Source organism: Oryx dammah, unplaced genomic scaffold (genome assembly GCF_014754425.2).
Source record: "Oryx dammah isolate SB20612 unplaced genomic scaffold, SCBI_Odam_1.1 HiC_scaffold_27, whole genome shotgun sequence".
NCBI classification, from domain to species: domain Eukaryota; kingdom Metazoa; phylum Chordata; class Mammalia; order Artiodactyla; family Bovidae; genus Oryx; species Oryx dammah.
Genome location: NW_024070211.1, coordinates 116211570 through 116235610, shown reverse-complemented (window position 1 = coordinate 116235610; position 24041 = coordinate 116211570). Strand labels below are relative to the sequence as shown.

The following is a 24041-nucleotide window of genomic DNA, read 5'->3' as shown; positions in this document are numbered from 1 at the left end:
CTTGGTCACACATCTCAAGCGTACCCGGAGGGTTCTCTTTCTAAGGATGGCAAAGAACTCAGATATAAACAGAAACATACACAGGTTAGTAGCATGTGAAGCCAATTGAGTGGGAAAATAAAATAGCAAGGAGAGCCTGACAGTAAAATAACTCCCCTGGCAACAGGACAGGAGAGAAAACCCAGCATCCTGGAACTTCTCAGTGCACAGTATCTGTGCCTTCATGGCACTACATTCAAGTTTAGAGGGCAAGGCCTAGTTTCTCACATGGATATGATCTTGCATCAGAGTTCTGCAAAGACCAGGAACCTCCTTGATGTGGGTGGTCGGAGACTGGGGTTTCCTCCTCTTGTGCTGAATCCCCATTTAATGCCAAACAGCTTTTTCTTAGCTGTTTCCTTAATTTTTCTTAAACATGTTCAGACTCTTATCGTATTGTCCTCCTCCCTTTGAAAATATGTACTCTGCAGGTGCCTGAAATAATATACTCCCGGTAATTGCAGTTTTGCAAAAGTAAAGTTTATTTTATTCAGTCTAAACTCAACGGAAATTTGTTGCCCAACAAGGAAATACCAAATTTTATAAGCCGCTGGAGGGCGGCCATCATGTCCTATATGACTTTGTTATCGCCTGCCTCCTGTGCTCTCTGTCTACCTTCTCCATGTACTAATTTTAATAAGTAACTTGAATTGTTAGCAATATACTCTGGTGTCATTCTTTGACACAGAAATGTCATTTCATAATGTCTCTGCATATTCCATGTCAGGTTCACTGTAAATCACTTCTCCTGAGCTTGTTGTTAGTGTGCAGATCATTCTGCGGGCTTCTCACTTAACAGCTGAAAGTTTAATTCAAACTGAAGAAACTTACTTCAATTACAAGCAATTAATTTAGGCTTCACTTACCTTAAGAAATATTCGAACATATAAATCAACAGGTAAGTCCCGGGAGTGTCAAATTACGCAACCGAGAGAAAGTAAGTTCTTTGCAGCTTTGGGGGCGTTGGTCTGCTGTAGTCAGGCTTTTATGGTTTTCTTTTTCTTTTTTTGGCGTCAGGTTTTTGAATGAAATAGTAAAACCAGTGCCAGACACTGTCTACTCCACCTGGTTTTGCATAATTCGAAGAAGTGATAAACTGAAAACCAGGCTTGTTAAAGAGCTAGAAAGAGTGCTGTTGCATAAGAGAAAACAAAACTAAACCATTTCTCTATTCTTTTTTAAATCATAAGATTTCACAATATTCCTGTTTTCAAGTACTTGAAGTTTGCTCTGGGCACTGACTACTTTTTAAATAATTGTTTTTAAGGTGCAGTGAATAATACACATTTATTGTAGATTTAAAACATACTTAAAGTAACAAAGAGATAAAAATCATTCAAGGTCCTGCAACTATTAATATTACTAGTAATATTTTGAAGAACTTTTTTTTTTTTCTAGGTACATGCTTTCACAGAACGGGTCCACACTATACAGTTTTATAACTTGTTTTTTTGCGTTTTTGTTTTTAAAATCGTATCTTGAGTACGTGAAAACTTCTAGAGGTTATGACACGTTTGTAATATCGAACAGGGTTAAAAATCGCCACCTGTGGTGTGGCGTGTGCACTCTGGTGGGAAGAGAACGCTCCGGGTGGGCAAGCTCGACCACTCTCCGATCCAAAGAGACTTCTCCATTCGCCCGCGGGGACTGAAGCCTGGCGAGAGTGCAAGGCGTGGGAGTAAGTGGAGGGCGATCAGGGTGACCGAGCACGAACTCCCCGCGCGGTCCATGGGCCAGTCTCACTGGCTGAGCCGGAGGGAGAGGGCAGCTCGCGGTGCGCTGGGCCCAGGTCCCGGCTTCCGGCCCCCACCCCCCGGGCTGGCGCCACTCTCGGGCGGTGGGGAGAGAGAAAGCTGGGCAAGGTTCTGCAAATCCAAAGCAGGGAGGCGCCTCTCCGATACCATCTCCTTTGCCGAGTCTCCAAGCGTGTTTGTTTCAACTGTTTAAACTGTTTCAAAGCACCCGAACGCCAGCGACCTTCGGCAAACAATCCCACGGGCGGGGAGCGATGGCTGCATTCGCCGGAAGGGCAAACTGACAGCGGAGACCGGGGAGCTACGGGGGCCTTTCTCCCGGCACTCTGCCTGCCCGCAGCCGCCCCTCAGACCCCCGCCCGCAACTCTTTCCCGCCCCAGGACGGCCAGCTTCTTGCGTCAGCCCCGGCGAGGGTGGGGGATTTTCGGAAGGTCTGCCCGCGCGGCCGGCTGGGGAAGGAAGGGCCTTGGGCTCTCGCCCCGCCCTCGGGGGGCGGGAGGCGGAGCGGGACTGGAGCCCGGTCGGCGACTCCGGCCAAGTCAGGGAGAAGAGAGTTCCTAGGATCCCTCAGGAGCCGCTGCCGCCACCAGTACCGCCGTGTCCGCTCCAAGCCTCGGCAGCCGGAACAGGGCCGCCGTCGGGGAGCCTCAAAGCACCGTCCCCAGCTCAGCATGATGGACTTGGAGCTGCCGCCGCCGGGACTGCCGTCCCAGCAGGTGGTTGCCAGGACGGGAGCAGGGGCGCGAGGGAGCCGCGGCCCGGGAGGGACAGCCGCATCGGCCTCTTTCCCCGTCTGTGGCCGGAGCTCGGACTGCAGCGGCCGCGCACACACCAGAGCCGCCGCGCTTGAGCTGGGGCCGGGGGAGGGGAGTGGCGACCCCAAAGGTTGCGAGGGGTATGGGGGCGCGGGGAATGGTGTGACTGACAACGCGCCCGCAGCCCCCGAGGGCGGTAGGGTTGGGGTTGGGGGGCTACGCCAGCGCGCGTGGGGGCGAAGGGCGTCTCTAACCGCGTCCCCGATCGCCGGAGCCGAGACGCCGGAGCCGCGGCCGGCCCCCTTTCCGAGTTTGAGCGGCCGGGAGGCAACGGGGTAGGAGAGGCCGGACACTGGCAGTCTGAGCCGGCGCGGCCCGGCCCTTCCGGGGCTGCGCGGCTCCCCCGCCTCGGAGCCGGCAAAAATGTGCCTAGTCACGGGGCCACTCTCGGGGGAACTGAGGTCTCCGGGCTGGGACCCGGAACCCCTCCTCTGCCGCTGCCCCTCTGCCCAAGACCTCCGCGGGCGCGAGCCGCGGCGCTCTTACCCTGCTGAGGGTTCTCCTAGGCAGAGTGATCAATCACTCCAGCCTTGCGATCGCCCTGAGGCCACTTGGCGAAAATACCCAGCTCCCATGGCGGGGGCAGGAGGAGGTCACCAAGCGCCCAGCGCACTCGGTTTCCCCGACGTACGGCGATCGAACCCTGCCCTGCGCGCCGCCTCGCCCCGAGGGAAAGGTTCGGGCTCTTAGAACTCTGAGTCGGCCCCTAGCAATACGCCGGCAAGGGCGGGTGGGGCTGTGGACTCTGAGGTCCGACGCGGCTTCGCCCCCAACCCCACCCCAGCTCCCCGGGGCTTCTCGATCCCGGCGCTGTGCCTCCCGGTGGCGCATGCCGCGAGCGTGGTCCCGGCGGCGTGACAGTGGCCGGTTGGCTGTCACGGCGGCCCTCAGTGGGCCCTTTCCTGCTTTGTAGCGTGCAAACCTTGCCGCGCCGGGGCCAAGGGACAAGTTGGAGCTGTTGATCTGTTGCGCAATTGTTATTTTCCCCAGGGCGGCTTTGTCTTTGGATTTAGCGTTTCGGAATTGCAATTCCAAAATGTGTAAGGCAGGATATTCTGTTCTCTGCTGTCAAGGGTAAGAATTTCGAGTGTAGATTAGCATTTCTGTTGTTTTTAGGCTGTTACTAAATTTTGTGCTTTCATACATTGTTTCTCTTTTGGGTGCTTTATGTAGTTTTCCTTTTCTGTTTGAGATTTTGCCTCAATTGCTTTCCTAGTATGTTGCTTCTTTTGAGAGGGCAGAGGGTGGGGACAGCTGTGTCTCATAAAGCTTTGCTAACAAGTTCTGTAAATGTCGCAAATGTGGAAACAAGTTTCTGTATATATTTTGTAGGGACTTTTTAAAGGAGTAGTTTTATTTCCAATTTGTGTGTGTGAATGCGTTCTTTGGAAAAATATTTGGTTCAAGGAAATGTGTAACCTAATAGGAACGGTAAATATATTTAAGCTCTTAAACATCAAGCTTTAGACTAATCCTGAAGTAAGGTTTTGATATATTGACAATGTAGTGATTGTGCCTTTTTTTTCCCTTTGAAGCTGTTTGTCTTGAACTTTCCCCCAGTAATGATTAAGATTGTATTCCTTTCTCCCTACGATATGAAGAAGTAAATTGTGCTTTCCGATTTAGCTGCTGTTCAATCCCTATAGCCATTTCTTTAATAATCTATATGACCAAAGGATATATGATGCTAATGGACTTTAGTTTTCCTAGATTCAGGAATGTAGCCTAGAGTGTTATATTACTGAAGTTTTTTTTCTTTCTTAACTATATAATTTAACATTCCATATACAAAAGTGGGTAAAGCATCTTTACTGCTTTTTCTTTTAAATGTGAACTTTCCAATTATGTTTGTTAAGGTAACTCCCTTTCCATCCTTTGTAATCAGACCTCAGTTTGCATATGTGAAGAGTATAAAAGAAAATGGAATAAAATTTAGAGTTAATGTCATGTCTGTAACTAAGATTCGTATTAAATCTTTGTAGTCCAGGAAGATTTGGACACAGTCATAAGTGGATTCTAACCTTTTGTCAAAGAAACACCGGGCGTGAGGTGGTACAGGTGTAAAAGTTCTTCCCCCTTTGTGCAGAGGAGGTGTTGATGAAGAGCCAGTAGAGTTTTACATTCTGAATTTCCATTAGCTTCTGGAAGGAATCATCCACCCTTTTCAAAGCTGTCTTGGAGAAAGTATTTTTTGCATATGAGAAATGAAGTTGATCTTGGACTAGATAGGTAACTTTTAAAGAAAAATAAGGCATCCCTCTCATCTCCAGAAGGTTGAGCAAAGAACAACTTGACTTTTTAGATATTTGGAAAAAAACCTCTTGAGAGATTGTGAAAGATTGTAGAAGGATAAAAATGTAACTCACATCAGTCTGCATTAAAAGTAGCATGGGTCATTTTGGACTCTTTCTTGTCAACTTGGGTTTTTATAAACAGTGCTGGGAGGGGAAACGCCAAAATCTGACTTTCTTTAGGATAATCGGAAAGAGTTGAAAGCCAAATACATTATTTGTCTTTATTTTTATTCAGGATGAATTATACTTACAGAGCTGCATGAGAAAAAGAAACCTCTGTGGGCCAGAAGCACTTTTTTTTTTCCCCTGGGAATTTCCTCTCTACTGGCGGAACACGTTTAAAGGGGGTTTTGCATAAATATTCCCTCTGATTTTTCCTTCATCTGGGGTTAACTCGTCAGTGCATATTCTTGGATTCAGGAGTTTGGCACTAAGATAATCGTAGATGAGTTATTGGACACTTACTTGTGTGCCAGGCAGTACGATAATTGCTTCATATGTATAATTTCACAGTCACACTGTAGGAAATACTGTCTCCAGTTTCTAGGTGAGGAAAGAGGCATAAAGCAGCCAGGGTCCTGGGCCCTGGTTAAAGTGACTCAACTATTGAGTGGCAGAGGTGGGATTCAAACCCTGGTAGAAGGACCCCACTTCCGAAGTAGACCAAGACTAGTTAACTTTAAACAGAAGGAAACTCTTACACTTGAAAAAATGGACAAATCAAGAAAAACTACAGGAAGGACAGGTAGGAATTTAAAAGATTAATCTTTGCACCTTTTCCAGTTACCAAGAAATTTAATAACTGTGTTTGTGAGGAGTGAGGTCAACCTTGAATACAGTGAAAGTAACTACAACCTGAAACTTTTAAGAAAGACTAAGAGGCCTAGCGGGGTTTGATTTAAAGAGGCAAGACCATTTCTTAATTTAATAATAGTTTTTAAAATTTCTGATATTTCAGCAGTATCTGAGATTCTGCCTTACATTTTTCAGGGAGTGTTTTTCAAATCTCTTAGCTCCTGGTGACTTTTAATTTTATTTGCCTTGTTAGTTGGTACATTCTCCTGTTCCACTGGCTCTTTTCATCTGGAAATAGTGGTCAAAAATAAGTTTGGTAGTGAAGATGTTTGGTAGTGAATATGGTGAAGAGTAGGACAGACAGGGTTAAACCTGGTTGAAGGAAAGTGGAGAGAATGGGGAGAATTTGACTTGAAAACAACTAGTGGAAACCTGTTGGTTCAAATTAAACACTCATCTCCTGTTTTGGCATTTCTGAACTGAAGTAGGCATAAGGGCTCAAACCTGTCTAATTGAAGCCTTCTTGGGGTTTTGTGACTAGTACATTTCAAAGTTTAATACTTTATTTCTTAGTCCTTATCTTTCAACTGGAGAAGGAAATGGCAACCCACTCCAGTATTCTTGCCTGGAGAATCCCATGGACAGAGGAGCCTGGTGGGCTACAGTCCACTGGGTCCCAAAGAGCTGGACACGACTGAGCGACTTCACTTTATCTTTAAACAGGTTCTCGGAATTATTAGTCTTGTTTGTCTGAGTTAGGATGCTTCAGGGTTTTTAGGATTCAGTGGATAATTTGCCTAAAAATTAATCTGACAACTAACTCCCAGCATATTTAAAAGCCTGGCCCAGCCACTTCTGAAAGTTTGCTGGAATCTGTTGCTGCACAGCAGGGTTGTTTGTTCTTTAGTTGCTAAGTTGTGTCCGACTTTGCGACCCCATGGACTGTAGCCCTGCTGAGTCCTCTCTCCATGGGATTGCCCAGGCAAGAATAATGGACTGGGTTGCCACTTTCCTTCTCCAGGGGATCATCTTGATTGAGGGATCGAACCCCTGTCTCTTGCATTGGCAGGCACATTCTTTACCACTGAGGCACCAGAGAAGCCCACCCAGCAGGGTATAGGAGGATGAATGTGCTAAAGGCAATATTCAACCAGCTTCCTTCACCAATGGCTGTATGTTTAAGTTTACTGTAGAATGGAGAATAGAGTTTATATTCTGATAATACGATTTCCATGAGTTTTTAAAATGTAATTACCAGCTGCTTTTAAATATGCTCTAACAAACATTTATTAAAGGGGCTCTAAGATACAGACCAAGGCTTCTTTCATTGATAATGGTATGTTTTCTGGAAATGAGAGCAAAAAATACGTTCAAGTGTATAACATTCCCAAAAAGTATTAGCAAAATACAAGTGTTCTTATACTAGCTTTCCCCGCCAAGACAAAGCAAGATGGCTAAACAAAATCCTATCTTGCCTAAAGTTGGGGTTTTCTCTGTGTCAGCCCCTGTCACAGTAAACACTTTTTAACTATTATTATGAAGAATTTTAGGAACATTGAGGATTGGAAGCACGTTTTTAAAAATTGGAGTGTAACTGCTTTAGAATATTGTGTTAGTTTCTGCTGTACAACAGTGCAAATCAGCTATAAGTAAACATATGTGCCCTCCCTCTGGGACCTCCCTCCCATCTCACCCCTGGGTCATCACAGAGCACCAAGCTGAGCTTCCTGGCCTATGTCCTATAACACCTTCAAAGCCTCATAAAATCTTTCTCTGTGCATGAGCATGTAAGTTTATTTGGCCCAAACTGTGGAAGAAGTGAAGTTATTTGTCCCCTCTTCAGTTCAGGACATAAGAGATACTTAGAGTACCAAATCCATCCTTCAAAGACCTTGTTGATAATTGAAAGTCACTATCGTTCAGCAGCAGCCTATATTTTGCTTTTGCTGTTGTTATTGCTGTTTGGGTGTTTTGGAGCTCTGGATGGCTTGTGGGGATCTTCCCTGACCAGAGAGTGAACCCAGGCCAGCAGCGAAAGCCCTGAATCCTAACCACTTGGGCCACCAGGGAATTCCCAACAGCCTGTATCCTGAAGGATGAAAAAAAATGCCCTGGCAGTGCTAAGTTAGTCATTCTTTTTCTCACAAACTTGGATGATTGAGACTCCCAGCCCTGTGACATCGACAGCATACTGATGAGATCCAGCCTCTCCGTTGCTTTTCTTCAAATCAGAGAAGAATAATTGGGTAATAAAAGAAAACTGTCAGATGACTTTGGCTTTGAAGCCTTCTTCCATTAACTTAAGAGTTTATTTTCTGCGTTAGGCAGTTGTCCTCAATCACTTTTTAAAATCTCTGATACCTGTCTTATATATGTAGCTGTTTTTTCCCTCTACAATTCGATTATAAGTTCCTTGAGAGCTGGGCATAGAATTTATAGTTGTCTCTTCTTTAAATAGATTTAAGAGATGTAAGTCCCATACAGTCCACCCATTTAAAGTGGACAGTTCGGTGACTGAGTGTATTCAGACTAGTACAGCCATCACCACGGTCAATTTTAGAACATTTTCATCACCCCAGGAAGAAACATACCCATTAGCACTCACCCCCCATTTCCCTTCAGCTCTCTTAGTTCCTAGTAACCACTCATTATACTCTTATCTCTATGGATTTGTCTCCTGGATATTTCATAGAAATGAAATCATAGCCTGGCTGGTTCTGTGTGACTGGCTTCTTTAACTTAACATGTTTACATAGTTTGACCATATTTTATCATATATCAGGACTTTGTACATTTTATTGCTGAATACTATTCCATTATATGGATACACTACATGTTATTTGTCCCCACTTCAGTTCATGGCCATTTGGGTTGTTTCTACTTTATATATATTTTTGCTTCTGATAGCAGTGGTTCTTAAAATGTGCTATATGTTAGAGTCACCATCCGTATTTAAAATACTGATGCCCAGGCCATATGTCTCATTAAATTAAAGTCTCTGTGGGTGGGGCATCAGTATGTTTTTCAAACCTCTGAAGGAATTCCATCATGCAAGTAGATTGAGAACCAGTGTTCTGGAGGAGTTGGCAAGGTTCTTGGTACCTGTGAAAGGTATGTCTATAGGGATTTAGAAAATCTGGTTAGGATGTTGCTTAATTCATGAAAGGAAGTGTTTTTATGTTTGATCACTGACCTTCACAGCCTTAAGATTAATAACCTACATCTGAGAACTGTGTTTAAGGCACCTGGTGAATGTTTGAAATTCAGTAAATATAACTTGCACTGTGTAATCCCTCATGGAGATTTGGGTGATAATTTTAGTAGAATTCCTCTGTTTGATCAGGAGTGTGGTGACTGATAACCTGCAGTGTCGATTATTTGGGAATCATGTAGAGAAGGCAGTGAGGACCAGTGCGAGGCACTGGGGAGGATGGAGAGCCTGGAAGCTGGGGTGCAATACTGCCTCCCCCCACGAAGCTCCGAGCTCTGCATTCCTGGGCCTCCTTATCTTCCTCCAGTAAAAAACAAAACTTCAGTCTGGGACTCCCCTGGCAGTCCAGAGGCAAAGGCTCCAAGCTCCCAGTGCAGGGGGCCTGGGGCTAGTTCCTGGTCGGGGAGCTAGATCTCACCTGTCGCAACTAAGACTCTGCTCGCTACAGCTAAAAGATTTCTCTGTTTCAGAACTAAGACCCAGTGTGGCCAAAGAAATATTCAAAAACAAGAACTTCAATCTACAAGGCCACTTTTAGCAACTCAGCTTCTTGATTCTCTGTATATGCTTCGTAAAGTCAACTTTATATTCTGACCACAGTGGCTACCATTTGTACTTACCTGGACCGTTTCTGGTTTACACATTTGGAAACTAGGGCTAACTTCTGAATTGTTTGCGAGGTTGTGTGTGTGTGTGTGTGTTGTGCATCACACTCGAGGGTATGTCTCAGCCCTGCCTTGTGACAGCGTGGGAACAGGCCCCGCAGGGAGTGGGTGCTCCAAGCCAGCACCCATTTCTCTCAGTCTTTGGGCTCCTCTTTTGTGCGGCCCAGATCCAGTCTTTCCCGGGCCATCACCCACTGGAGGGGTACATTTAGTCTCTCTTTGACAGCTGTCTGCTTTTCTAACTCTAGTCATCAGTAGTTTGAAATTCTTTTAATATGTCCCTCCTATTATTGCTTTAAGATTTAAAAAGCAGTACATTCTTTCATTTATTTTATGCTGAATGACATACATATGTGTTTAAAGTATTGATACCTTAAAACAGAAGAATTTTGGTGTTAACACTTAGGCTATATGCAGTGCAGACTTGTATTTCAGTGAGTGATCCTTCCTGTTAAATGCCCTTTCCCTCCTTTGCAGGATGGAGCCGATGTTCAGGGTGGGTAATGCCACTCCACCCCTTGTGTCTGTGTGGGAGGCACGGGCATTGTTAACTATGTATGGAGGTGGCCTGGCCTGCTGGGAAACAGTATAGACATTTGCTTCACTTCAGATTTGATGGCCTTTTGTCTGCTCTGCTTCAGCACAGAATTGTAGTATCACCCGTGCAGGCAGAGCCCAGCCTATCCCCAGGGAATTCTGAGGGATTAGACTGCAGGGATCAAGGATTGATCCGGTTCTGTGGCCTTCTGGGAACAGAATAGGAACAGAGGTGTGTCCCAGTGTCGGAGGGTCAGCTTAAGAACATGTGCAATTTGCTGCTTGGTTTTACAGTCCTAGAGCAAGGGTGCCTTGCTACTATGGCTTGAGAGTATTGAAGGACCCTGAATTTTTTTGAGCTAGCCCCTCCAAAATTATTTTATTCATTACAATCCTGGCAATGAAAACCACCAAAAATCAAAACTGTCATTTTTTTTCTTGCACTAGGAAAAACTGTCAGGTTTTGAAGACATCATTTTGTTCTTGGGGCTTCTCAATGAGACATGATGAGAACGTCCATTGAGAAACCAACTCCAGAGGACAAGAGCCGGGGCAGTGAATTTAGTGCTTGCCTGGCTCCTCTCCTACCCCCAGCTCCTATGTTCTTCCTCCTTGGGTTCCCGAGCTGAGATCAAGCCGAGAGTAAGAACCAATCTGTGGGATCAGGTTCTTTATTTTCCTGCAGAGACAAAGGTTCACCATATGCTAGACACTTCTTTACCAGGCTGTATGTTTGGGAGGATCCTTGGGGCAGTGGAGATCCCAGGTTACCTTTCACTTGGAAAAAAGGTTCTGGAAGTAAAGGGGGAGAGGTTTAAGATCCCTTGTAATGAACCTGGGAGGGATAGGGCTCTTTGGCCTCTTCTGTAACTCTGATTTGCTCCTCAGTGTGCACCTCGTGACTGGGTCCCTCATGTGAGGAGAGGGAAAAGCATTTGGGACATTCACTTATGCTGTGTTTACGCTCATTGTCTTTAGTTCTTTAAACCACCTTGTTAAGGTAGGTTTGTTGTTGAGAAAATTCTTCGGAGAGGCTAAGAAGCAGTCCAGAGCTTGGTTTAAGAACTAGAAAGCACAAGTATTTCAAGCAGAAGGATTTTATATAAGAAATTAATTATATAGGTGAGCTGAGAAACCAGACAGCCAGCCTCGGGAAGCCACCTGCCAGTCCTGGGGCTGGAGGGGCAGAGAGAACAGGTGGAATTCAAGGAGCTGGGACCACGGAGAGGGGGCTCTGCCTCCCATCCTCAGCCTCTCTCCCTCTCCCAGAGCCTTGGTGGATTGTAGTTGGGAAGGGAGCCTGGGGACGGAGCAGGGGCAGGATGGGGAAGGGATCTGGAAAGTGTTAGTCGGTCAGTCATGTCCTACTCTTTGTGACCGCATGGATCGTAGCCCACCAGGCTCTTCTGTCCATGGAATTCTCCAGGCAAGAATACTAGAGTGGGTTGCCATTCGGCAAATGACCAAAGCAATCACGTAGCTGGAGCCAGGATGGGAACGTTCTTTGCCATCAAAGTCCTTGGACTTCTCTCCAAATCATCTAGTGCTTTGCCTTTGGGGCACTTGTCATGCCTGCTTAGGGGCAAGTGGCATGGGCATCCCACAGACCGCAGTGCCTTCTGTATTCTGACTTCCGCAGCGCATTTGTGCTTTGTACTCCTTCTGGTGAGTGGAGCGCACCACGTGTGACCAGAGTAACTCAAAAAAATGGAACGTTAGAAACTCCTCTCATAGAGCGCACAGGTGGAGGGTCCAGTCGGGGAGTTCCCAGACTCGACAAGCATCCCACCGGTGCTGTTTCTGTGCCCCTCCCCCCATGAGGTGCCTCCGAGATGCCACGGTGGGATTGATTATATATACAAGTTTTTGGTGTTGCTGAAAGACTTGGGCCTCTGGGTCTTGAACTTGTGGGGAGGAGGTTCAGAAAAGAGGGAAAGTATCTAAGAGCAGAGGGAACCTCGCATCTCTTCCTTTGCTCCGGATAAATGAAGCCTTTTCTCCCCAGAGAGGTGTGGGTGGATGTGGTCCCCTTTCCTCTGCCCCGTGGGACTCTGGGAAGCCTGCAGCCCGCAGGGCGTGGCACTTGCCCTGTGCTGGGACTTCCAGAGTTCACTGGATAACCACATGTTGTGCCTTCAAGCTGCAGTGATGGTGTGGGTGTTGGCCAAGATGATAATGGAGACTGAGGGGACAGTCTTTCACCCTTCAAGTCACAATGCACTTGCAACGTCGTAAAGAGAACTCGCCTTTAGATGTTTGAAGACATCAGAATATAGGCAACTGGCAGTTTCAGGAGGAAGAAAAGGAGAAAAAAATGAACATTTACTGAACAGCTGTTAGTACACCTGGTCTTGATAAATCTGTGTCAATGGCAGCTGTTAACCCTTTTACAGACAAGGAAACCTATTCCAAGAGGTAAGGTAACTTGTCCAAGGCCATGCTACTCTCGCTGGCAGGACAGGGATTTAGAAAGTATAATCACTGCCGTCCCTCCTTTCTTTCTTTCCTTCCTTGTCTCATGATTCTGGGTGTTTTGTTAGATGCTAAAGCGTGAGGGGCTGCCTTACAAAGCTTCATTAGTTCTCAGGAAACCTCAGGATATTCCTTGTTCTTTGCAGGGAGGCCCACTGCCTCCTCAGATGGCAGGCTGTTCACACCTCCTTTTCTGAGCTGGAAGGGGTTAGAGAGAATGCAGAAAGTGATGAAAGTTCTAGAAACCAGAGGGACCAAGTATATTTGATTTATTCAATGTCTGTACCAGCTCCTTTAAAACAGAACAGTTTTATTTGAGCCATTGATGGTTACCACTGATATTTACCCTTTCTCCAGCCCATGGCTGCAGGGGACTGGTCCTAAAAGATAAGCTAAACGTTTTTAAAAATTTCAAGGTGACATTAAAAGTCATATGCCATCTCTCTGGGTCTTGACTGTCTTTTCTGCCCAGTACTTTTTGAAGTAGTTTGAGAAGATAGTAAAGGAAGCTATAGAACAGCTGAAGAGGTTGAGCTATTATGGTGATAGATTGATGGTTTAGAAACAAAGTCTAGAATAGGGAGGGAGGCAAGGTTGCCACTTTCTTACCTTTTCCTGACCATCAGCTTGAGGGAAAACAGCTTAGTGTCCTCTAAGAAAATACACTTAATCTGCATTTATATTGAATTAATTGTTATATTATCCAAGTTACAAAATTCCTTAATGCATATTGGAGAATACTTTAGTATCTGTTCTCTCAAAATCAGTTTTATTGTTAACTTGAAGGAGTGTGTTTTTCAGATTCTTGAGGCATGATATTTTTGTTTTTAATCAAGTACCCAAAGAATAATTTGAAGTTAATTTTTCTGCGATCAGTAGCTGTGGTCATAAGTGATATTAAATATGAAACCTTTGTTAACATAAGTAATTCTTTAACCCCAGACACCTTAGATACACAATGAAAATGCTGAATTCTAAGCCTAACTCTAACTTACTCATTCCACCAATATTTATTAGGTGGTAACATGCCCTAGGGAACTTTCAGGGCATGAAGTTGTTTTAATCTTCCAAGATAATGTAGCAAATATATTGTCCTCCTTGAAGGACATTTGCTTCTCAAACTGCCTCTCCTCCTAATTAATCAGTTCCTTGTTCTTTGTACACCTGGATTTTAGGGCAGGGCATGTCTCAATACTTGATGAGTATAAGTTAATCTCTACTCCCCTGATTAAGGTATGACCTCCTTAGGGTAGGGACTGTGTCACAGTCGTTTTCGTAACTGGTGGCTGGCACCATGCCCGGTGCTGCTCAGCAAATGTGAGACCATGTCTTTTACTGCCCTCTCGGAACTTGATATTTTCAGTCTGTGGTAGGTGAAAGGACAGAGGAGAAATGTCGCTTCCAACTGAGATGCTCAGCGGACATCCTGGAGGAGGTAGCAGTATATCTAGTTTGTTTTTTGTTCTTTTTTTAAGCCGGTAAGATTTGTTTTGGTTCAAACTGCAGTTGGAAGCCAGAGGAAGCATGCAGGCATGAACCGGCCTGTGCCAGTGTGTCGGGTCAATAGTGCTAAAAAGATGAACAGGCTGAAGAGGGCCTTCGGTGCCCAAGTGTGGTGTTTCAAATGTATATGAGGCATCTGGAAATCACCGGAGGTTTTGGAAAGGGTAAGACACATGAGCTGGATGTGGACAGGAAGTTTATTATGGCCTCTGCTGGGGCAGGTTAGGGGCCGAGAGATGCTGATGCCTTGGCATCAATCCAGTACTAAGGATCTGTAATTAATACTCCAATTTGTGCCTCCTTTGTTAGCCTTTTAAGGAGAAATTTTTTAACCCCCCCATTTTGAAGGAGGGAGTCGAGTTTTCTCTTAACATTAGCTCCATCATGAAACCATCTGGGCTCAAGTTTGCACACCCTGCAGTTCCTGAGTTTTAACAGAAGCTCATTGCCAACGTATCCATCACTCCACTGATGAAAGGAGAGGAAGGAGTCAGAAGTTGCCGGGTTGCCTTTAGGATGGATTGTTTTCTTCCCTGGTGACACAGGGGGGAGTTTCTCTCTTCTTGCCCTTTCCCACCATCCATTTGCTGTCACCATCTTCATTCAGAGGGAGGAGCATCATCCTTGCCTTCCAGCCCCAGGGATTAGCAGTATTCACTCAAGAATGAAAACACAGACCATATCCTGTCTTTCTTTGCCATGGGCTTTGCTTCTGTGCCCCCCTGAGCTAAGAGAGGTGGGCATCTTGCAATGTTGGCGAAGGCAGCTGCAGTTTCTGGGGCTCTTCCCACCGCCAGCCAGGTGCTGTGTGCCTTCACATACTAATTTTGTCCTGTGGACTCTTTACCCCACCATGTGAGGTACGAAATCCCTGATTTGTAGGGAGAGAACCAGGGTCCAGAGAGCTTGAGTGATAGTACAGTGGGATTGCCTCAGTTTCATCCTCATTAGATGTGGATGAACCTATGTACAGTGTAGAATTAAGTAAGACGAGAACTGGGCATGAGATCTGGCACCGAGTATACACATGGCAGCTCTGAGGATTGTTGTCATAAGTATACATCTTCATCGGGGATGTTTGAGTGTGTGGGATCTGAGATTTCCTTGGCCCAACTTGGAAAAAAAATCCTTCCCTGAATCCACGCCCCTTGTCATTCTTTGCTGTAAGCGTCTCATTCCCCTGTGGCTTGTCCTGGTCTCACGTCAGGGCTGATTGTTGCAGAGACAGAAGCCCAGTCCGTGGCCAGGGACACCCGGGACACGCTGCCCTGTCTCCCCTGGGGGCTCCTCTAGCCTGTCCGTTGGATGTCCTGCTTATCTGGACTGATAAGCCGTCTCTGTGAACTCCATCACAGGCACACTCCTTCACTGGTTGTAGAACTTCTTACTCTGGGGTTCTGAGCCTAGAAATGGAGCAGTGTCCACAGGCAAGTTGTATAAACAGAAAGAGCTGGGGAGTAGGAGTGCATAAGTGGAAGGTTAAACCCAGCTGTGGGGCTTCCTGGTGGCTCAGTGGTAAAGAATCCCACTGCAGTGCAGGAGGCTCGGGTTCGATCCCTAGATCAGGAAGATCCCTTGGAAGAGGGCGTGGCAACCCACTCCAGTACTCTTGCCTGGAAGATCCCACGGACAGAGGAGCCTGGCAGGCTATAGACCAGAGGGTCACAAAGAGTCAGACACAACTTAGCAACTAAACAATAAAACCCAGCTGTGAACTGAGCTGGCCCCTGTGGCCTTGCCCTCTTCCCAGCCCCAACCCATCTTTTAGTCTTCAAAGATTAAAATACATCTTTGGTAGTAACTGCTGCCAAGTAACTCTTTCAAAAGGCAAAATGGTCAAGGGAAACACCTTCCCATGAGACCCACGAGGGAGATAACATGGCTGAAAACGTTGACACCTACTGCCCTTCCTTGTTGCTATGTGATGGGTAATCCTTTTCATGATATTTTTTATCGTAAATAAAAGCTTATTTGTGATGCATAAATAAGTTTGGAGCTCACCTTCTATTTTTCATAGAGTGATTAGACCCAGAAGCCTCAAAACTAGATGCCTCTTATGTTCATTTGGGCCTCCCTGCTGGCTCAGCGGGTAAAGAACCCGCCTGCCAAGCAGGAGACATGAGTTAGATCCCTGGGTCGGGAAGATCCCATGGAGGAGAAAATGAAAACCCACTCCAGTATTCTTGCCTGGGAAATCGCGTCCCATGGACAGGAGCCTGGTGGGCTACAGTCTAAAGGGTCTCAGTCTGACTCGACTGAGCAGCTGAGCCCCGCCCATGTTCATCCGACCCCTGCAGCAGCAGTTGAACGTATTGGGAGCATTACTGCTTCACCCCTGACACGTCCCCTGTATTTTTAAGGGGCACTCACATACCTTTTCCCCACATGGAAAACAGTTCTGTGAGGACAGGTGTTAGTCTGGGTTTTCCCTTACAGCCCAGAGCTCCCTGTATAGTTCGCCCCGGCAGGACAGCCATGTGCGGCCTCCTTGAAGAAGCCTTGAGTATGCTGAGTAAGGGCCTCTGTTCTCTGAGTGATCCTGTAGCACAAACGGGGGGTGGATCTCGCTGTGCCGAGTTCTTAGAGGTGGGTCTTCAGGCAAGATCACTTAACCTCTCCATGCGTCAGTTTCCTTGCTCCAAAAGGAGATAATAATAATACCACCTTCCTTGCCAATTGGTTTGAGTACAAGTGAGCTCATGGAGATGAGTGCTTGGAAAGTACCGAACATGTAGAAAGTGCATGATAAATGCACTTACTGTTATTAGACTGTGTCACACTTGCCTTTACCTAGCTTTAGAATACTGACACTGTGGTCTTTCCTTCTCAAATCCTAATGTGAAGGCTCACTAGGTAACCGATGTCCTTACGTTATTTAGCAAGTTAACTGAAAAGACTTACCTTAAAGTTAAAGACTCCTGTATTGATTTTAAGAGAATGAAATGGGACATATATACTAATTATCATTTCCTTTTTAAGAGGCTCAAATTACTGCCTGGCAGTTGACAACAACAGTGGGTTTTGTGCATGTTCAAATGTATACATTGGAAGCAGTTGAAATGGAATTTCCAAGCTCAGGACTAATTCATATCCTTGGCTGGAACAGATAGTGTTGCTGGCCAAAATCTTGGCTTGCTTTGTCCACCAAAGCCGATTAAAAAGTTCGGAGAGAGAGTTTGGAGGAAATGGAAAGGTGGCTTTAATTCTCAGCCAGCAGAGAGGGGCACATGGTAGGCTCATGCCCCAAGAACTGGGCCCTCTCCATGAGGAGTCCAGGGGCTTGTATCAGGTGAGGCTTCGCGGTCAGGAGTCGGTGATGAGGAACAAAGGTGTTATGACTTGTCAGAAACAGCCATAGGCTGGTGTCAGTAGCCCAGTAATTGAGTCTGGCAGATTGGTGGCGCTGCCTTCTTTCTGATACTTACGTAACTGCTAGGGGAAGGTGTTCTAAGGGTAAACACCCGATGCAGGATGTATGTAGCATATAGGGTCAAAGGAAAATAGGTGTGGAAGTGTAGCTCCTGCAAAGTCAGGGGGAAGGAAAGCAAACTTAGTTACAGACATGCAGAGTTAGGAGCAGTTCAAAAAAACTAGAAACGATCAGGCCTGCTCCCTGGTCTCCTTATCTTCTATGTTCTCTGGGAAAGGGAAATTAAAAAACTAAGTCCTTTTTTCCCCCCCTTTTTCACGGCAACAATAGTACTATTACCTAAACCCCTCATTTCTACCCATTCTTCTGGATGACCTTTGCAGTAATCTGGTAATCATGTGGCCTCTGGACCATAAGTTGCTCTTTAAACAAGGTGATCGTGCAGTATTATGAGCTCTGATAATAACTCGCAGATTTGTACTCTCAGGTCGTTGAAGTAGCTTTTTGCAAACAATGGTTAGCAATATAAATACTACCTAGTGTCCTTTGGAAGGGTTTCTGTTCCCATTGAATTCTCAGGAAATAATCTGCAGTACAGAGGAGTTTGGTTCATTAGAATTCCCTGCTAAGAACTGTGGAGGCCCCACCCTGCAGGTGCCAGAGCTGAACTGTCACTTGCCACCGGTCACTTGTGAGCACTTGAAATGGGACTTGTGTAACTGAGGGGGTGCATTTTTAAATTTTAATGAATTACGATTTAAAATTTAAAACAAGTATGATAAGATATTTTTCTGTTGAATATAACTATTTTGGTGGGATCACATTTTATGTGATCATGTCATTTGATCTTTGTTACATTCATTGAGTGTTTTGTCACTTGTAATAGCTGATTAATAATTTAAATTTTTTGATTACAAAGTAAAATGATGTTTTGATATATTGGGTGAAATAAATCATATTGTTTAAATCAAATTAACTTTTTTCTTTTTTGGTAAGGCTACTAAAGTCGTATTGGGCTTCCCTGGTGACTCCAACAGTAAAGAATCCTCCTGCAGTTTAAGAAACCTGGGCTTGATCTTGGGTTGTGAGGATCCCCTGGAGAAGGGAACGGTAACCCACTCCAGTATTCTTGCCTGGAGAATTTCATGGACAGAGGCGCCTCGTGGGCTCTAGGCCATGGGGCTGCAGAGTCTGACGTGACTGAGTGACTAACACTTTCCCTTTTCTCTGAAGTTGTTTAGATCACACATAGGGCTTGCGTTAGATTTATACTGGAAAGTACTGCCTTAGAGCATCCATTACAGGTTGCTGAAATTAGCTTGTTCTAAAGTTCAAAATTAGGTTCCAGGCTTACATTTTTTATTTTATGGAATCAGAGGTGTTTAGGTGAAGGGATCTTTGGACTCACCTAACCCTACCCTGTCCTTCTGCAGATGGAGAAACTGAGGTTCAAAGTTACTGTAGCATGGCACGCCCTGACCGTGGATGGGTGTGGAACTTAGTGTGCTTTACAGCCTATTACTTTGCGTCTTGGGCTTCCTTGGCGTTGGAAACATGGTGTGGGTGTCAGGGCTGCAAAGAACTTCCACCAGTTCCAGAGAGAAGGATTTAAAAAGCAATTATTTTAGGCAGTGAGAGAATTTTTGTACTGTCTCCCCCATGGACAGGATGATCGATTCCATGTTTGACATGGAAATTTTTGTTGGGCAGTATTATACATCCATGGGGAATAGTAGTAATAAGGTACAAATAATTCCCACACTTTGTGCAAGCACTTACTTTGGAAAACTCCATACATCTGGCTTTCATATTTTCTAAGGAATTCTTTCCCCAAAACCAGAGATTTCAAACCAGACCCACAGCTTTTGTCCTTGAGAAAAAGACTGACAGCTTGACTTTATGTGTTTGTTATTTAGGTAGGTAGCCTGAGATCATTTGGTAAAAGTTGAGGCCCGTTTTATGGTATTGTTTGCTTATTGGTAAAACTGACTTAAGGAAGAAGCCACCAAGAACTAAAATGAACACCCTTAGAGAAAACCAGAATTTTTTGTCTATTTTGAGGAACCGAGGAGGAAAGGGAGGCATGATGAGTCACTAAATGGTGATTTAATTTATAGGTCTGTCCATCAGGTTTTGAGAGGGCTGCTTCCGCTACAGACGCAGTTGACAAGTAAGATGACCTTTGATATTTAACCTTTCTGAACCTATTTCTTCATCTCGCTAATCTTCACACAGAGTAGTGTGAGGATTAACTGACACAGTCATGCAAGTGAACGTGGTTTGTGCTCTGAAAGCATTACAAATGGAAGAGCTGCTGTCTCGCAGGGCTTCCTTTCTCCAAGAAGATGTAGAACTACTTCTGGGGTTACCCGTGGTCTTGGTGAGCCCATGGGTGAGTCAGTCAAGTTTGGAATGTGCATTCAGTGGGCCCGTGACCTTGACCCCATGACTTGGGACTTCTCAGGCTTCCGTGTTAATTTAAAGCACTTCCTGCTCTTGGTAGCAGAGATAGTCTGCCTGAAGTCAGGGTTAGAACTGGAAGCCCTTTAGTCCTATTGTGTTGAGTATGGGCATAGTCTTTAGGTACCACCGAGGATTGAGAGATTAGGAGCAGGGAAAGGAAAGTTCTCTGCAGAAAAATGCAGGTCAAACTTTGGTCAGATGACAGGGTTCTGTAGGCCAGGGTTCTATTTGGTTGCAGGATCAAATGCCACACAACAGTTGTGTACACTTCTGTTTTCAAAGTAATTCCTAGCATTTCAGAAATTTAAGGACTAGAAATTGCAATTGGAAAGTCTAGTTTGAAATCCAATTTTTGTGAGTTGACCAGATGACCCTTCCTGGGTTCAGCTCGGTCAGATGAGACCTAGCATCAGTCACCCATTTAGGATCTCTGGGCTTTGAGATACTCATTTATAAACTTGGTGCTTGGTCTGTGTTCTGCAAGCTCACTGTCGGCTCTTCTTAGTTACTTGTGTGTTCAGTGTAATTTAATAGCCAGCTTACATGTTTCTGAGAGACACTTCCCTAGACAGAATACCTTGTCCTGGCCTTCAAAGAGCTAGTAGATATAGTCAGCCTGGTTGGACTTGCTTTCTCTTTTATAGCTTATACTCCATTTAAAGTTATTATAAAATATTGATGATATTGCTTGTCTGTACACTGCATCTTTGTATCTTATTTATTTTATACCACTAGTAGTTTGTACCTCTTACTCCTCTTCCCCTATCTTGCCCCTCCCTTCCAACCCTCTTTTCACTGGAAACCATTAGTTTGGTCTCTGTATCTGTGTTTTGTTATATTTAGTTGTATGTTTTATTTTTTAGAGTCCATATAGAGGTGGAAACAGAATTTGTCTTCCTCTACTTGACTTATTTCACCAAGCATAATACCTTCCAGGTCCGTCCATGTTGTTGCAGATGGCAGAATTTTCTCGTTTTTTGGCTGAGGGGTATTCCGTTGTGTATATTGACAGCGTCTCTTCTGTGTCCATTCATCTCCTCGTGGACGCTTTAGTTGTTTCCAGATCTTGGCTGTTGTAAACAATGCTGTGGTGGACACTGGGGTGCATCTCTTTCTTTTCAAATCATTTCAAACAGTTTTTGTTTTCTTCAGATGTATACCCAACTATGGAACTGCTGGACCATATGGTAGTTCCATTTTTACTTGACTTGGTTTTTTCTTGGGAATTCACCTTGTCTGGTAGGAGGACTGAGGCTGCCAGTTTTGCTCGTCTCACCTGTTGAGGCTGCCTCACCTCTGCCTGTGTGTACTGTGGCCTTTATGTTCTTGCCCCTGCAGTTTGTTTTGCCAGCTCCAAAGGCACCAACCAAGGTTACCTTGGCTGGACATAGACTGGTGATTAAAGAAATGTTTGCTGGACAACTATGTACAGTATATTCTCTTTAGTCTTAATTGTATTGTCTTATCTTTAAAAATATTGAGAGGGCTGATTTTGAACTGAGTCTGAAATATAGGAGACCTTATATCAACAATTACTATGTGTTTATTGGGTGAATACCATGTGCCAATGTGCTGCAAGGTGTGAAGGACACATGACTGGGGAAAAGAGTGGGGAAGATGCGCATTTCTCATTGTATAATAAATTAAAATGTGTATACTCCCTGACCAGCAGTTCTGAGTATCTGTCTCATAGGTAATCCTCACACACTGTTGAAATGACTTATGTACAGAGATAGCCATTGCAGCATTTGCCCTAGCGAAAGATTAGGGATAACTTAAAAGCCCAATGAGGGACTGATTAAGTAATTAGATTAAGTGTGGAATGTTATGATTATATCCTACTTCTGTGTGTGTCTGTGAAATGTGTCAGTCCCTCAGTCATGTCCAACTCTTTGCAACCCGTGGACTGTAGCCCACCAGGCTCCTCTATGGAGTTCTCCAGGCAAGAATACTGAAGTGGGTAGCCATCCCCTTCTCCAGGAGATCGTTCCAACCCAGGGATCGAATCTAGGTCTCCTTCATTGCGGGCAAATTCTTTACCACTAGCACCACCTGGGAAATATGTGCCTGTGGGTGTGTGTTTAATAGAATATCTTCCTAAGGACACAAAAAACTGATGCCAATGGTTGCCTTGGGAAAAAATAACTGGGAGATTACTTTTGTAGCTTTTAAATGTATCCTGTATACAGATGCCATCTATGAAAAAAGACATTGTCATGCCCTGAAGGAGTCTGCAGTTTAGTTGGGCCATTGTAACAAAGCCCAGATAAGATATACAGAGAAAGTACTGGCGGTGAATATTGGCTTTATGGGAAGGTTGATTTAAATGCTAAGCTGTGCTTGTGCAGTTGGTTGGATTTGCCTAGTTGTCAGGACGGGTGGGTCTGAGCATCTGTGAGCTGGCTTCCAGCCTTAGCATCCCACCAGGCAGAAGGCACAGGGGTGAAGCAGTGTGCAGCCTTTGTCCTGCGGTGGTGGGAAGCGCCCACAGGCTGGACATCAGATCTGGATTGGGGTTCTAGTTCTGCCACTTGCCAACTTGCGCTTTGGGGCAGGGATGCTGGAGACCCAGAGCCTAATTGTGCTCATCCACAGATGAAGATAAACCACCTCCCTCATGCTGTGCAGTGACCACTCCTGCAAACCATGAAGTGCTTTGCAAACACCAGCGGAGATAGAAGCTGCAAGGAACCTGCTGACTGGCAAGCCGGGACCAGAGGTGGAAATTTAAAAATTAGAGCAATGCAAAAATGTATCTTTTCCTCCCCTCTGCCAAATAACTGGGCAGGAGTCATACAATTAGATGTTAAATGAGGAAAATAGACTGTAGTAGTTTTGGAATCCTTGACCTTTGATCTCAGGACAGTCATTTCACCCTTTAGACCAGTATCCCTGTTTGAAAATGAAAGGGGCTATGTGCGTCCTCTGGGCCCCTCCAGTCACCACGTTCCGTGACAGTGTGGCATTAGCAGCAATTCCCATCTCATCTGAGATGAGTCATACTGACTGAAAAGTCCACATGCAAGGAGGAAGTCTCTGAGAATTTTCCTTGTGCTGGAGAATCTGAGCTGCTGGGGAGAAACGGGGGGTGGGGGCGGGATTGCTGCCACGAAGAGGGGAGACCAGAAAGGCAGGGTGCGTGGAGACGGGTTGTCTTCTCCACCTCCAAAACCTCCTTTGATTTCCACTATTCATACAGACTAGACGTTTGGAAAACCCTTGCTAAGATTACCCCTTGCTTAAGTGGGTGGGATGTCCATGCGCTGTGGCAGTGAGCTTTGTGGCTCCTCTGCGAGGTCTCTGCAGTTTGGGGACGCTTCCTCTGTGCTGTCTTGGCCCCTACGTGCTTTTCTCCTCACGTCTCTGAACTGAGATCAGAGACTGTCCACTGTTGACCTCTGTCCCCAGCACCTAGCCTAGTTCCAGGTCCCTGAGAGGTGAGCTGTGTGTTTGTATTTGATGGGTTGCTGGATTAATGATCCATTTATGGACACTGATCTTATTAATCTTGACTACCACCTTTATTATAATTATCACCATTCTGGTAAAGTGACGTTTCAGCCATTAGTAGCTTATTATTTTGAGAAATATTTCACACTCAATAAAGTTAACACTAAAAAATAATTAAACAGACCCCCCCACCCTTTGTAATGTTGTTTTAACAGGATGTACCAAAAAAAGCTAAGTATTTTAGACAGTCTCTGTACATTCCAATATATGCGCATCTAAGATTCATCACTGTCACTTCCACAGGCATGCATGTCTTGAGCTGGCCGCAAGTAACAGCAGGCCTGAATCCCTGGCCCAGTTCTTACCTTTTAGAGCTAACTGTAAGCCGTTAACCTGAAAAGGAGCTTTAAGATTAAAATAATTTGTTTACAAATGCAGGATCCAAAGAGGGTGAAGCATCATTAAGGGGGTTTAGAAGTGGCAGGAGTAGCTGAGAGTTCCAGGGGTTCGAGCGTGCTGGGGCACTGCCCTCCTTCGCGGGGGCGGGGGGCAGAGGCAGGAGACTGAGCAGGCAGGGCTGTTTGGCCCCAAGGTGGGTATCTGATGACCTGGTTAGTTCATACTCAGTTAATGTCAGCGTGTATGCTGAGTGAAGTTAGAGTGGTTCTACTG

At 45.3% G+C, this 24041-nt stretch overlaps 1 protein-coding gene across 4 annotated transcripts in view; it reads left to right on the top strand.

Moving 5' to 3' along the window:
- The first annotated feature begins 515 nt into the window (after positions 1 to 515).
- Positions 516 to 24041, top strand: part of NFE2L2 (nuclear factor, erythroid 2 like 2) — a 37851-nt gene continuing 14325 nt past the window's right edge. The window contains exon 1 of one of the 4 annotated variants that reach the window (XM_040227686.1): positions 516 to 2510. In XM_040227686.1, the coding sequence (XP_040083620.1) occupies positions 2466 to 2510 (45 nt within the window). In that variant the 5' untranslated portion in view covers positions 516 to 2465. Of the gene's footprint in view, positions 2511 to 2941; positions 3684 to 22533; positions 22639 to 23023; positions 23750 to 24041 lie in introns of those variants that run through there. The other 3 variants (XM_040227687.1, XM_040227688.1, XM_040227685.1) reach the window with 3 other exon arrangements.